At 45.2% G+C, this 13,934-nt stretch overlaps 1 protein-coding gene across 3 annotated transcripts in view; it reads right to left on the bottom strand.

Moving 5' to 3' along the window:
- The window catches only part of Disp1 (dispatched RND transporter family member 1), a 130,125-nt gene that overhangs the window by 10,584 nt on the left and 105,607 nt on the right, over positions 1 to 13,934 (bottom strand). For all 3 annotated transcript variants that reach the window (XM_021158768.2, XM_021158753.2, XM_029479203.1), the window contains 4 exons: positions 8,737 to 8,766; positions 2,456 to 2,579; positions 1,442 to 1,569; positions 1,075 to 1,172 (listed from right to left, as the gene is read on the bottom strand). In XM_021158768.2, the coding sequence (XP_021014427.1) occupies positions 1,075 to 1,172; positions 1,442 to 1,569; positions 2,456 to 2,579; positions 8,737 to 8,766 (380 nt within the window). The remainder of the gene's footprint in view (positions 1 to 1,074; positions 1,173 to 1,441; positions 1,570 to 2,455; positions 2,580 to 8,736; positions 8,767 to 13,934) is intronic.

A 13,934-nucleotide genomic window follows, 5' to 3' on the forward strand; every position in this document is an offset into this window, starting at 1 on the left:
AATTCAGTTTTTGTAATCTGTGATTTAAGAGGCAGAGAATGCTTGACCTTGAACTTGCACTGCTGCTGAGAACTGGCACAAGATTGGATCTCCTCTCTCCCCTCTCATCTGAGATGTCAGATCTTAGAGGGTCCTCTGCTGTCTAATGAGGCAGGGGCTATCAATGAAGGGAGTTTTCAACACATTGAAACCGAAAGAACGTTACTATGAATATTTGCTCAGTTGAAACGACTCCCCTCAATCCTCATTCCTAGGCACTCTGCCCACTGAGCAGCCACTGCCACCAGTAGCTCCTCACTGCCTCCTGCGCATCCCTCCCGGGCAGCTGCCGGGAACAAGCCAGCTTTAAGCATAACTACGTGTCTCTAACTAGAGATGGACGGCAACCTTTAGAGACCATTGGTTCCACATAGTAATCTTCAGCCTTATGATGTCTAGGGCTCAATCCCGTGATGCCCCGTTCTGCCGTGGTTAGGCAGCTCCAGCTCCTTCAGCTACCACTGCTACAATCCTCAGCACTACACCCACTCGTCCCCTGCAGCCCGGCCGACCCACTCAAGCTTGGGTCTCTGTTACCACTGTTAAGTGAGGGAACAGGGCTCTGTTCTGACCTGGGCCACTTCACCCATTAAGGTCCCATGTTTCTGGGAGGTCACCATATTGATAGGGAACTTGGTGCAGACACCTTCCGCCTCAGCCTCCCCAGTAGCTGGGTCTTCAGGCATGCGCCGCGGACAGCTCTTACTATGTTCGCTTTCATTTAAACAAAGCTATAAAGCCTTTCTGCTGACAGATTACTTATATTCCACTAAGAATTCGTACTTGTTATTTGATTCAGAAACACACAGGAAAAGGGATTTGACATACGACTTGAAGGCTCAGACAAGGTAGGAAATTTTATTAACTTCTGCCTTCAATTTGAACAGCACCCTTCCCTTCCATCTTTATCCCAGGAAAACTCACAACCTTAGCTGGCATCTCGAGCTACAGAACCAGAGGAACTGCTGGGCAGGCTGCAGTGCTAGACTTGGACCCATTGCACCTTGACCCCAGGAAGCTGCTCCGTCCACTCACTTGGAACATCGCAGAAGAAGCTGTCTTTCTGGAAGTTCCAGTCTACTTCTCTTCTCTCTCTCTCATGGTGATCGTCTGACCATCTGTCATCCCGGTGGCTGAATGGAAAAAAGTCCGAGCTATTACAAGGAGATGGGCAGATTCTTACAGTTCGGTCCCAAAGCTCTAACCTACTTAGCATCTGATGCTAAGCCAAAAGGATTCACGTGAGCAACATTAATTTTTCCATGTGTAAGGAAGAAAAGTGCCACCTTTTCATCACAGTCCAGCAAGACATTTCAGTGACAACTGGGTGGCAACTGAGCCCCGTGTTTTAATTTTCACTAAGAAGTATTTTATCTAAAAGTCACATAAAGTAAGTGATTACCTTCGGGCTTGCTCCTCTGCATACTTATAAGGATAGTTGGCCAATGTTGCTTTGTACCCTGTGTTTCGCATCATGTTATTCCACGTGACCAGCCTCTGTCCTATCGTGGTCCCTCTTGGTTCAAAGCCCTAAGACAAGATATTACGTGTTCCCATTAGTGTATTCCATTACCCACTAAATACAGCTTTGTTAACAACTTAGGAAAGCAAGAGCAACGTGAGGTAGAGTTTTCAACAGGAAACATGGACATTCTTCACGTCTGCTGAGGAGACCTGTGTTAATGCGAGGCCTTGTGGATAATCATCACCTCTTAGCTGTGACAGTCATATGGTTCTCCAGTTACATGTCTCGGGAAGTGGGGAAGTGGATCAGAAATTTACCTGTGTCCAAGCATTTAGTAAGTGCATAATTGTAACCTGCAGGCACTTGGTCAAACTCAAGTGTGTTATGCACTGTTAGAGTGTTTTACAGAGAGCACACTGTCATCCTGATCACGTTTACGTCACTATTCCACCCCAGAGGAACATTTACTGAACAGGTCCTGTTAACTGTTAGTTACACAGAAATGCCTTTAACCTCTCGGAGGTGGGGAGAGATACACAGTATTGAAGTCTTTATAAAAATACTTTCTGAGTATGTGCATTCTTCAATATTGCTCCTTGATTAAACAGGGGGACGGAGAAGTCGGATGTCCCACTTTTTGCACGAGCTTGTGTTGAGGGTGAACAAGTTCCTTGACCTTACTTAAGGGCACAGATAACAACACATCTTTACTTGCAGAATGAGAGTATATGCTTACTGGTGGCTGCAGTAAGTTTTGAAAGAAATGGAGAGCTGAGTGTGGTGGCTCATATCTCACAAGGCTGAGGCAGGAGGATGACAAGTTCAAGGAGCTTTGGTGTAAGACTACCTCAGATACACAGAAGGAAAGGGCTGCTGACGTACACACCATGCATTTAAGTATTTGATTTGGGGAGGTGGTTTCAGGCGTCACCCCAGTCGGGTCCTCCTTACCAGCAGCGGGTCCGAGAAGTCGGGGAGCTCCGGCACTAGGACCCCCACCAGGGCACAGACCACGATGAGCAGCGTGCACATGCCCAGGACCACCACAGGCCAGTCAGCCAGCAGGGCTGCGTAACTACGGGGCACAAAACGAGCACAGAGAGGATGTCTGAGAAGCAGCGTGGAGGGAAGGCTCCCCGAGAGCAGGGTTAGAGCCCCATATGTTAGAGCAGCACAGGTATTTACCAATACAATTAGAAGTATTTATACATCAATGCAGGAAGTGTTGAGAGCATGCTCTTTTCATGTCTCTGATCAAGTAGCAGTGGTTGGATTTTTAAAAGAAAAAAAAGTCTCTAAACAGATTCGTGTAGTGAAATCTAAAAAACAACCCAAAGCAGACACTTCCCAGAGCCATTTTCTTTCCTCCTAGAAAGAAGCTAATACAGACTATCAGCAGGCTGAGTTCACCAGGGCAGGCTGTTTAATCAGTGGGGCATCAGTACCTAGAACAGTACTTTGTAGGAGGGGCCCAATTAATTTTTATTGACGGTGGCCCGGTGCCGCCTGCGTCTCCAGCCACCTCAGGCTGGCTCCAGCCTCTTCCTCCTTTACCGACTCTTTCAGTGGCTTTCTTCACACACAGCCTCTGACTGTGGGAGCTACTTCCAACCCCTCTTGCACTACGCTCTGCCCTCTCACTCCCAGTTATGTTCACAGGTATGGACACAGTGTCTGCCAGAACCCAGTGAAACAACCTTTCTAAGCATCAAAGTGTATGTGGAAGATTCTAGTTGCTCCAGTCTTTATTAGAAGAAGGAAACCCCAATCCAGTGTGTGATCACTGCTCTCAACAGGGCCAGCTCTCTGGGCTACTGTGATGGCTAGTTCTGGGTCATGGAAAGATACGTCTTAAGTATGTGTTTATGAAGAATTTCTGCGAGAACATGCCAGTCATTACAGATAAAGCTGGGATCTCCAAAGGCTTGGAAATGCTGCTGTATAGCTTTTCCAATCTCCAAGCAGAGAGCACTAGTTTTGAAGTTCCACAGAACTGACCCAATGAGGATTTTTTTACTTCAAATTAGCACTCTACTAAAGGAATTTGTTGTGCCTCAAGGAGCTTGCCTGGCATTTCCCACTGCTGTCCTATTAGACCTTGACATAAACAAGAACATAAGTAAGAGTTTGTGCTTACTGCAGTATTAGTGGCTCATGTGCCTTGCACAAACCGTCTTAGGCTTAAACCTCACAGTGGTGAAGTTTAGGCACTGACAGGCCAAGGAATTAGTTAGATCTCAAAGCCTTAGGTGATGTGGTTCTAGACTCTGGCTTTTAAGATTGTGTTTCCATCTGTCTTTTCCAACACAAGTAAAACTAAAGACATGAGGAAGATGGAAACTTGCCAAATTCTGCTTCATCAAATTCACCCTTAAACAGCTCTAGGGTTGAAGACACAGCCCAGCTGTCAAGGGCTACTTCACAACTAAACGACAAGAGTTCCGTCCCCAGTGCCCACAGTTGTCTCTCCAGCTACCTTTGCCAAACCTCAGTCCAAGCACTTGGGAGACAGATGTAGGTGGATTTCTGTGAGTTCAAGACCAGCCTAGCCTACACAGCGGTTTTATATCAGCCACAACTGTTAGCCAGGACTATGCAGTAAGACCTTGTCTCAAAAAGAAAAAAAAAATCTAGTCCCACTAGTAGTAATTTCTCTCTGCAAAACCACAGAGATGCAGGGACACGAGGGTGAGCATTATTTGCCTTATTGCAAATTCAGGATTTAAGACTTTCCAATAGAACAGTTTGTCAAAACTGTTCTAGCAGTTTGTCAGCAAGATGGAACTGCCTTTAAGGATAGCTGTGGATACAGTGGGAACACATGACCCCAGTGTGCTTCCTGTGGCTGTGTGGTCACATGCCCAACACAAACATCCTTCCACTTTCTTCCCTAGTCCACTAAACACAGACTTGAGAAGTCAGTGGTTTTGAAGCAATGATGCCCTTTGTCTCAGCAGCACTCTGAGACATCTTGCTCCCCACTTCACACTTTAAAGAGAACACTTTACAGGTGACTTTTAGAATATCAGCCCCAAGAAACAGGAATGGCTCCAGGCCTAAGCGCTTATTCATCATATTCTAAAGGGATCCATCTCTATCTTTCCTTCTTACAAAATGTTATCAATGGAGGGCAATGGCCTCACATGGCTCAATTTATCCACAGAATGGATGACCTTTTGCTTTGTGTCCTTCAGAAAGATACACAGAGCCGGGCGTGGTGGCGCACGCCTTTAATCCCAGCACTCGGGAGGCAGAGGCAGGCGGATTTCTGAGTTCGAGGCCAGCCTGGTCTACAAAGTGAGTTCCAGGACAGCCAGGGCTACACAGAGAAACCCTGTCTCAAAAAAACAAAAAATCAAAAAAAAAAAGAGAAAGATACACAGAAACCCTAAACCCCTCTTTCAGTCATTGCTTCCCTTTCCTTTGAAAACACATGGTTTTGATTTCACAGTCCTGCCACATGCTGCACACGTGCACCAGGGACGTATGGAAGGTTTAGGGTTCGTTCTTTGCCACATTCCTTATACACGTTTAACCTCACTGTATCACAGTTCCTTCCGCACATAGCAGATGTTTCCCAACCTGGCCTCTCCTAGAGACAACTGTTCTGCATTGCCATCTTGAGTGTGCTGAGCACTGTGGGGGATGCACAGCCCTTTAGACAAGCACTTCTCCTAAACACCACAAGCTACTGACAGTGCCTCTGCCGCCCGTGCTGTCTAGGCCCAGCTATGGGCATGACAGAGAAAATAAATGTCTTATGCATGATATGAAGTCCAGACAATGGTTATAATATCATGATTAAAAAACCTATAAAACTGAGAGGGGTAAAGAAAAATTTAAAATGACTTATAAAACACACACAGACACACCTATAACATTTCACTTCTTACAGTAAAATATGTTCATGTTATTTCCTTTGTAAAGTGACCGCATGTGCGATAGGACAATTGTGAAAAGGTCGGTCCTTTACCACAAGCCAGCCCGCACGTCAGGCAGCACCTACCTTGTCTCACCTGCTCTAACTGGGAAGTGTTTATATAGGAACCCAGCACAACTGTGAATCAGTCCTTTTCTGTAACACTTGGGTTAGGCAGGAAGTGACCTGGGGAATGGCTGGGGGTGGGGGCTCTCCCTGAGGGGAAGGCTTGCAGTTCTATCCTGGCCACCGCTGTATAAAGTTCCTGTCATCCTTCAGCTGGCTGTCTCAAACCCTCTTAGAAACAGCACGTCTTAAATGCATCCATGCACCGTGACTGAGTGCAGGGCGGCCCCTGGCTGAGGATGCCACTGTTGTGCTACACTGGTATCCAATAGGAAGCCCCTTGATTATACTTACAGAGGCTCAGCTTGATTGCTCCGCCTACTCTGGAAATAACTGTTAAGTGAGTGTCTTATGCAGAGGTAAGGTCATATAAGAGGACGCTCGGAACTGACCACTCAGTCTCCATAGCGAATCATTTGCTCCTCCCCTGCTTACCCTTTTGGCCTCTCCAGAAACTTTTTTCTCTTTCCACAAACTTCCCTGAAGGCTGTGATGTGACTGGGGCCCTTCTCCTGACCAGCCCTCCACCTTAGTCCCTAGGAGCCATCACTCTCCTGACTTTTGGGCCCAAATCAACTAACTGGTCTTGGTTTCCAACCCTTTCTGATCTGAGAGAACAGTAAGATCTTCTTCTCTAAGGAACCCTTCCTCCCATAGCCTACTGCTACCCCTCCCGACCCCCCCCCCCCATAATCCTTTCAATTTGTCTTGTCCCTTAAGGACAGTCATTTCAAAATGTTCATATTTCTGGTGGCGTCAATTGTCAATCTAATGGGAAGAATGACTCAGATTCAAAAAAATTCACACACAAAAATAGGACAAACAACTCCTTTGTGTGAGGTATCAATTCATCTCTAACAGTAAACCAAACAGTGAGGATGCAGGGCATTGTGGGAATACAAAGATTGGCTCAAGGAATTTACAACTAAGTGTAGACACTCAAACAGGTACAAATAACCCCCAAAGGCAGGCAAAGGCTGGGTTAAAGAACAGAAGTAAAGATTTGCCAGTAAAAAACAGGAGGATCACTTCTGTGAGGTGGGACTGGGGAATGAGGAAAGCTGTTCTGAGTAATGATAGGTTGATGTTCTAAAAGAAGCTATTAAGAGTTTTTAAAAACCAATTTGGTAGCAGAGGAAAACCCAAATCTTTTCAAAATGACCTTTAGTCAGCTGAGAAAATCATTATTTCCAGATAAGTGAAATTCTTTTTGTTAATATGACATGTTTGCTTGTATATCTTTCCCCATGTCTCTGTTTCGGTCTCTTGCAGGAAGGGGTAAAAGTGGAAGAACTAGGTCAAGTATGGAAGAACTAGGTCATTTATGTACAGCATAACAGAATATGATTAAGCCTGAAAAGGAAGAAACTTATGACATGTGCTGGAATTTGAATGTTATGCTAAATAGAGTCAGTCATGGTGGACAAGAGTTGGGTGACTCACCTCAAACGAGCTACCTAGAGTAGTCAAATTAAAGAGAGAACATAGAACAACCATGGTTGCCAAGATTGTGGCAAAGGAAACAAGGATAGAGTTCCTGTCTAGCATTTCCGTTTTATAAGATGAAAATATGAATACACACATATATAAAATATCATAAAGTTGTGCTCTCCAAAATCGTTGAAACTTGGGCTGTCCCCAGTTTGGCGCAGTGGATAAAGTGCTTGCTATGCACAGAGCTTGGAACCTTGGCAGCCGGTAAAGCCAGGTACGAGGGACTGAGGCAGGACCCTGGCAACTGCTCCCTACCTGAAACCACAAGCTCTAGGGTCAGTGAGAGGCCCTGTCTCACAAACTAAGGCTGACAGTAATAGGGGGCACTCCAGCCTCCGTATGACGCCATAGAAGAAAGCCCAGCGTTAAAATGCAGATGTTCTTGGTTCACGACTGACTGTCTAACGTGTGCTGGGCCCTGATCCCAGTCTATAATACAGACACAAAAGAAAGCTAAAATGTAATTTATAGATTGTATTTTGCCAAAGTCTTAAGTATTCTTTCAAACAGGAGAGTTTGCTAATGAGACTTTTACTTGAGACGGTGACTTTTACTTGGGAGGCAGAGTGTTGCTCTAAGCCAGTGCTTCTCAACCTTTCTAATTCTGTGACCTTTAATTCAGTTCCTCACGCTATGGTGACCCCAACCATAAGATTATTTTGTTGCAATTTCATAACTGAAAATTTGGTACTGTTGTGAGTCATAATGTAAATATTTGATACGCAAGGTTCTGCTAGGTGACTCCTGTGTAAGGGATATTTGACCCCTAGAGGGGTCACGACCCACAGTTGAGAACTGCTCATCTAGACAGTGAGTGTTCTCCTTGGGAGGATTGCATTATTTTCTACTTGAGCTTCTCTGGCAGCTGAATCTTACAGGTCACCTCAAGTTTCTTAAATGAGATAGTACTGTACCTAGAACCACACTGTATGTACCTAGAACCACACTGTACAGGGGGATGAGACGGTGTACCTGGAACCACACTGCACAGGAAGAAAGAACCATGCCTTTGCTTTGTTTTCAGGAATTCTATCTATTACAGCTGTGTAGAGTTTGGCAGGTAAAGGTACACAGAGCTCTTGCAGAGGACCCAAGTTCTATTCCCATCGCCTGCATCAAGTATCACACAACTGCTTGTAACACTCGCTGCAGATCTGACACCCCTGGCCCTCAGAGGTCCCCATACTCATGTGCATATATCCCATACAGACACACATATATACATAGTTAAAAATAAAATAATTCCCATGTAAACAAATACCTTTACCTTAATATAGTTACAATTTATTTTTAAAAAGAAAAACATCTAATGCATTTGAAATAAGCTACCATGTATTCAAGTCACACTAGTTGACTTGATATTGTTACTCAAGAAAAATGAGATAATGAAGGTGCATGTGACTCTTCCCCCTCCCACTGGGGAAAAGAAAGAAGCCAACTGAAATAGGAAAAATGCAAAGCAGCTACACAAATACAAATGCAGACCCCAGGAGGATTTAAATAAGAAAATCTACCATAAGACTGACAGCGCATTTGTAGATAGAGAGTTCTGAAATCAGGTAATGCATGAGAAATGAATGTTTCCTTCATAAAAGTATGCGTGAAGATGGTGGAAAGAACAAAATGTGGAGAAAGCAAAGGGGTGGAAATACAGAGAAGTTATTATCAAAAAGGATGGCTTAAATTACTCTACCTTCTCGGGAACTTGAAAGGTCTGGAAGGCCTGGAAAAAGGAAAAAGCAAAGAAATAATGATCAGAAACAAAGTTACTTAATGTACGAAGGCCCCCTCATGCCAATGCTGGACTTAACTCCCTATGCCAACACTGGGCTTAGTACCCCCCCAACACCAACACTGGGCTTAGTACTTCCCATACTACACATACCAGTGCTGGACTTAGTACTCCCCCACCCCCACACCAACAATGGACTTAGTACTTCCCACACCACACACACCAGTGCTGGACTTAGTACTCCCCACATATATGTCAACACTGAACTTGGTACTCCCCCCTCCATGCCAACACTGGGCTTAGTACCCCTCCCATTAAGACTCCCACGAGAGTTAAGAGAGATGGCTCAGAGCATGTCAAAAACATGTGGAGAAACTGAACCCCTGCTGCAGGGCCTTTGTACTCTGGAAGACATGTTCAGGTGGCTGAGCAGAGGTGGCACCTTTGAGGACTCCTGATGGAATTCCAGCAGGACCCAAAGGTGAGCTCCAGAACCCATGCCCAGCAGAGCTGGTCCTCTCTTTCTCTCTCTCTCTGACAGGAGTGCTAACTCTCCAGTACAAGCAGCTTCCTCTCATCCCCCAGCCTGACATCAATACCTTCTTGTGCTAGAAATGCTGTTTCCTCTCAGAGAGCAGCTGACTCTCTCGTCTTTAACTTCTGACTATTGACTTTCCCAATCACTTTAACAAGGATGGGCTTGTATTTCAAGTCACCACCTCCTCATGGTGTCTGTAACTATTCCCTCTCATCATGATGCCCTGCCACATAAATATACAACATTAAGCTTGCTAAAGAAATTACAATCCAGCCTCAACTTCTGACCTCTCTCCCTCCCAGATTGGTTAGTTTCTCCTTTGCTGGCCCGTGGTCACCTTGTTAATAAAGACTCAGTGAACAAACAGAGCCGCTATTCATGCTTCACGGTTTACAGCACAGTGGTTCTCAGTGTGGCCTCAAGGCCACAGGGACCCGAGACCCTTTGGTGAGGTCTGTGAGGGCCAAATACATTATCTATGGAAGGACAGATTTTCTTCATATACCTCAACCGAACAGGCTGTAACATGCTGCCTGTGATCAGACCCCGGCTGTGATGAACACACATCAGAGAGACTCATAAGAAAAGAGAAGGGCTTCTCATATCACAAGCTGTTGTTAAAGTGCTTTTCGTGAAAACAGTACTTCCATTAATACATAATGGGCTTATTATATATAGATGTTTTCAGTACTGGAGACTAAACACAGCCTCACACATATGAAGCAAGTATATCAACAGAGTTAGCAAAGACGCTCTTTTTAAAATTTTTGAGTGGACTTCACCAAGTTGATTGAGCTTGTGTTGGCCTCGCTCTGTAGCTCAGGAGCACCTGGAATGTGCCACCCTCTCACCTCACCCTCCCAAGCTGCTGAGATTGGCAGGTTTGCCTCACCACATGTCGCTTGCTGCTATTATTATTATTATTATTATTGTTATTATTATGTTATCTTAAATTTTCTCAGGTTCAGTTCCAATATGATCCATTTTAGCTAGCTGAGTAAAACAACCGCCTTTCCATTTTGTGTGAAGGGGCCATGAGCACAAAAGTTTGAGAATGGCTTTGATCATACAGATAGGCGTGCGACTATCTGGTGACCCAATGACCACATTTCCTAGGTTCAGACGCTCCTGGTGTGAAATCTGCTGCAATGGAGCGCTCTCTCAGAGGAAACAACCACCGGCAATGCTGCCTCCAGTCCTCCCACCAGCGCTTTGACTCCTCCCCCAGGTCAGAGCCGACTCTGGGATTTCTTGAGGAGGATTTTCTTTTGTATTTCCAGTTTCATTTGTGACTGAATTTCCTAAAATGTTCTCATCTAATGTCCAGCAAAGTCATGATGAGACAGGTTCCATGGCTTACACTGTGGAATGCACTGTGCGTGAGCCTGTTTCGGCAGAACACGTGTTCTCTGCAAGTCATGCTTTACCCACACATCTACTGAAACGGAGAAGCTGGAACAAGTGCTGAGACCAGAGGTCCAGGACTGGCTCTCCAAGAGGTGCATTCCAGGTGCCCCAGGCCCGGCCTCAGAGACAAGCTCAGCATCACTATGGGAACAGCATCCTGGTGCCCCAGGCCCAGCCTCAGAGACAAGCTCAGCTGGCTTTTGCTCTCTTGCGTTCTCAGTGTAAGAGCTGTACGGACTGAAGCTTCTTTAAGAAAAAATGGTTTTATTTGAAAGTTGCCCTTAATCCTTCCTCCCTCCACCTCCTCCCAGGTCTTCTTTCCACTCTCAAATCAAAAGCCTCCTTCCCTTTGATTACTACTGATATAACTACACCCGCTGAGTCCACGTCTGCTGTTAGTGTGTATGTGGTTCCAAGGCTGCTCATTCGGCAGTAGACATGTGGTACAGGAACTCCTATCTGGGGAGGCTAAGTCTCCCATCAGCAGTCATCGGTGATACATTGTTCTTTGTCTGGGGTGGGCTGCAATATTCCCCCCTTTCACATCTGTACACCCATTGACACTTGTCTTGTGTGTGCGGCTTTCTCTGAAGCCCCTTGTTGGCTAACAGTTGCTGTCTGCGCTGTGGCTGTGTTTGTGGAACCATGAGAGAAGGAAACCCAGAGGGACAACTGTGAAACATTAGTCTCTACAGAAGGAGAGGAGTTTCTTTTCTTCTGAGAGATGTGGACTCAAAGTCTGTTCCTAGTGAGAACAATATAGGTCTGTGCTCTATACTAAGACAATATTCACAGCATTTCTAAGAACACCTAACCATACATTCCTTCTCTGTGTGCAGAAACTATTTTAAGCTCTATAAGACTACATTTCTATAGAAGAAACATCTGTAGTCTCATTTCTATACCTCAGTGTAATAGCCCCTTTGTAGATATAAATCAATACTTGTTAGGTCAGTATGTGATCACTCTGCTCCTGTCCAAGGAGGTAAAGTTAGTACCACTAGAAATAAAGACAGCAAGAAGCTGGGGGCACAAACAACAACGGGTTTGTGGGTACATTTAATTTCTCTCTGTCTCTGTCTGTCTGTCTACCTCCCCTAGGCATTCAAACTCAGGGTCAGAGTGCCACGTCTTCCTCTGGTTTATGTCTCTGCATCCTATAGCGGGGCTCTATGATTCAGTATGTCAGGAACTCTTACTTGGATGGTTAAATTAAGAAAAAAAACTTAAAAAAAAAAAGCATACTACATGTACTCTGTGACCATGGAGTGTAACTTACACACACATGCTCAGCAGGCACCCTCCATATAAACCACACAGACGGGGCGCTGTCTTCTCTGGCTTAGGACTCGGGGTTTATACATATCCTGAGAGTGATGGCTGTGACACCATCATCCAAGTGTTGGTAGCTTCCCCCCACGAACCTTTTATATTTATTTCTCCATGCCTAATTCAATAATAATTTTTCTTAATAGCAATTGTCTTTATCTAATTTGCCCAAGGCAGTAAGGCAGCAATTTTCTTCACACACACACACACACACACACACACACACACACACACACACACANAGAGAGAGAGANANAGAGAGAGAGAGAGAGAGAGAGAGAGATAGCTTTCTTTTCGTGTCTACACACAAATGGAGTTTAGAAGTCATAATTAGGAAGACAAGCCTCCCTGCCTCCCACAGCTTTGGTAAGCACTAGTGTCACATGCTGGGAGGGGAGCCACGTATTTGGAGGCGAGAGCAGCTCCCGCACTCACTGCACAGCATTGCTGGGGCTGTGGGTTGCACACAGAGGGCTAGGTGAGCTGGCAGAGCTATCATGGGCACACCTCAGAAGCAGGCTCAGAAGCAGAGCATCCTTTCCATAACAATGCTCACTCCTGGAGAAGTCAGGAAACATCCATTTCCTTTAGATACATCTATGGGAGAATCCATGAGCCATATTTTCAGATGTTAATTATATATTAATTTTTATTTTAATAGCATTGGGATATAATTCACATACCACATATATACCCACTTAACACATGTACATATATGTATTTTTTTTAACATTTTCACAAGGCTGGGTAACCAAAACCAAAACTACACGCTGACACTCAGAGACGGCGCCACAGGAACAGCATGGGCAGAGCCATCACTGAGCTCTGAGGAGAACGTACTCTACACACAGAGAGATTACAGCGCTGAGCAGGGACATCAGCCAGTGCCATGTCACGCCTGTGTCACACGTGTCCTCAGGACACCTTGAAACCGCACAAGTTAAGAGATGTTGCTATCCTTAGAGCAAAAAATGGTCCAGAAAGCTATAATTCTGAACTACTTCATAGGAAGAATTCTCAGAGAAATGGGATTTTACGGAATACATTTGGGCTGTAAAACACAGAAACATTCTTTCTTCCCTCTCTCCATCACTTTCTGTTTCTAAGCTGAGAAATTGTTGGGGCTGTCTGACCTTCACTCCCTGAGGAGAGGGAGCGCTCTCCCTGCTTGACTGCAGGCTTCACTTTACTTTAGATATGTAGAAACTGCCAACATCAGCTGAAAAGAAAACTTGAGGTTACCACAAAGATACTCCCTCCTAGAGAAACATTAGATTGTTTTGAAGTTTCTGTACTAACAGGCATGGCAAGCAGATGTTAAAAACATTCTCCCACCCCACAGGTAAAACTGCTGAAAGCATCGCTCTGCAGGGCTGCTTTCTCTACCCCTCCCTCCTCAAGCTGATCCTGTGGCAAAGTCTAACATTGAGAGTGTCCTCTATGTCCATCAGAGCATCACATCTGCCCTTCAGTGTCCAGTGCTAATCAACAGCCAGGATAAACACACACACACACACACACACACACACACACACACACACGATCTTTTGGAGGGTTAATTCACCTTTTAGTATCATGCCTGCTTCCAGACAGTCAAACCATCCAACTCAAGACACAACAGCCTTCAGCCGCTTCAGTCAGACTTGCCTTCTCCCTGCAGAGAAAAGAGGCCTCAGGACAGATAGCACTCGGACGCTATGGGCACTATGGTGTGGTTCTTCACAGTTCCCTAGCCATAGACTCACTGCAGTGCTAGTCTCTTCCTCAAGAAAGCATCAAACAGGCTTTTCAAAAGCACTTGCAAACTAGAGTGCTCATAAACAGTAACTGTCATCAGTACCTCAGCCAGGGAAGGGCAACGGTGCTAGAAAGCTCGGTTCCTGTC

Source organism: Mus caroli, chromosome 1 (assembly GCF_900094665.2).
Source record: "Mus caroli chromosome 1, CAROLI_EIJ_v1.1, whole genome shotgun sequence".
Lineage (NCBI taxonomy): Eukaryota > Metazoa > Chordata > Mammalia > Rodentia > Muridae > Mus > Mus caroli.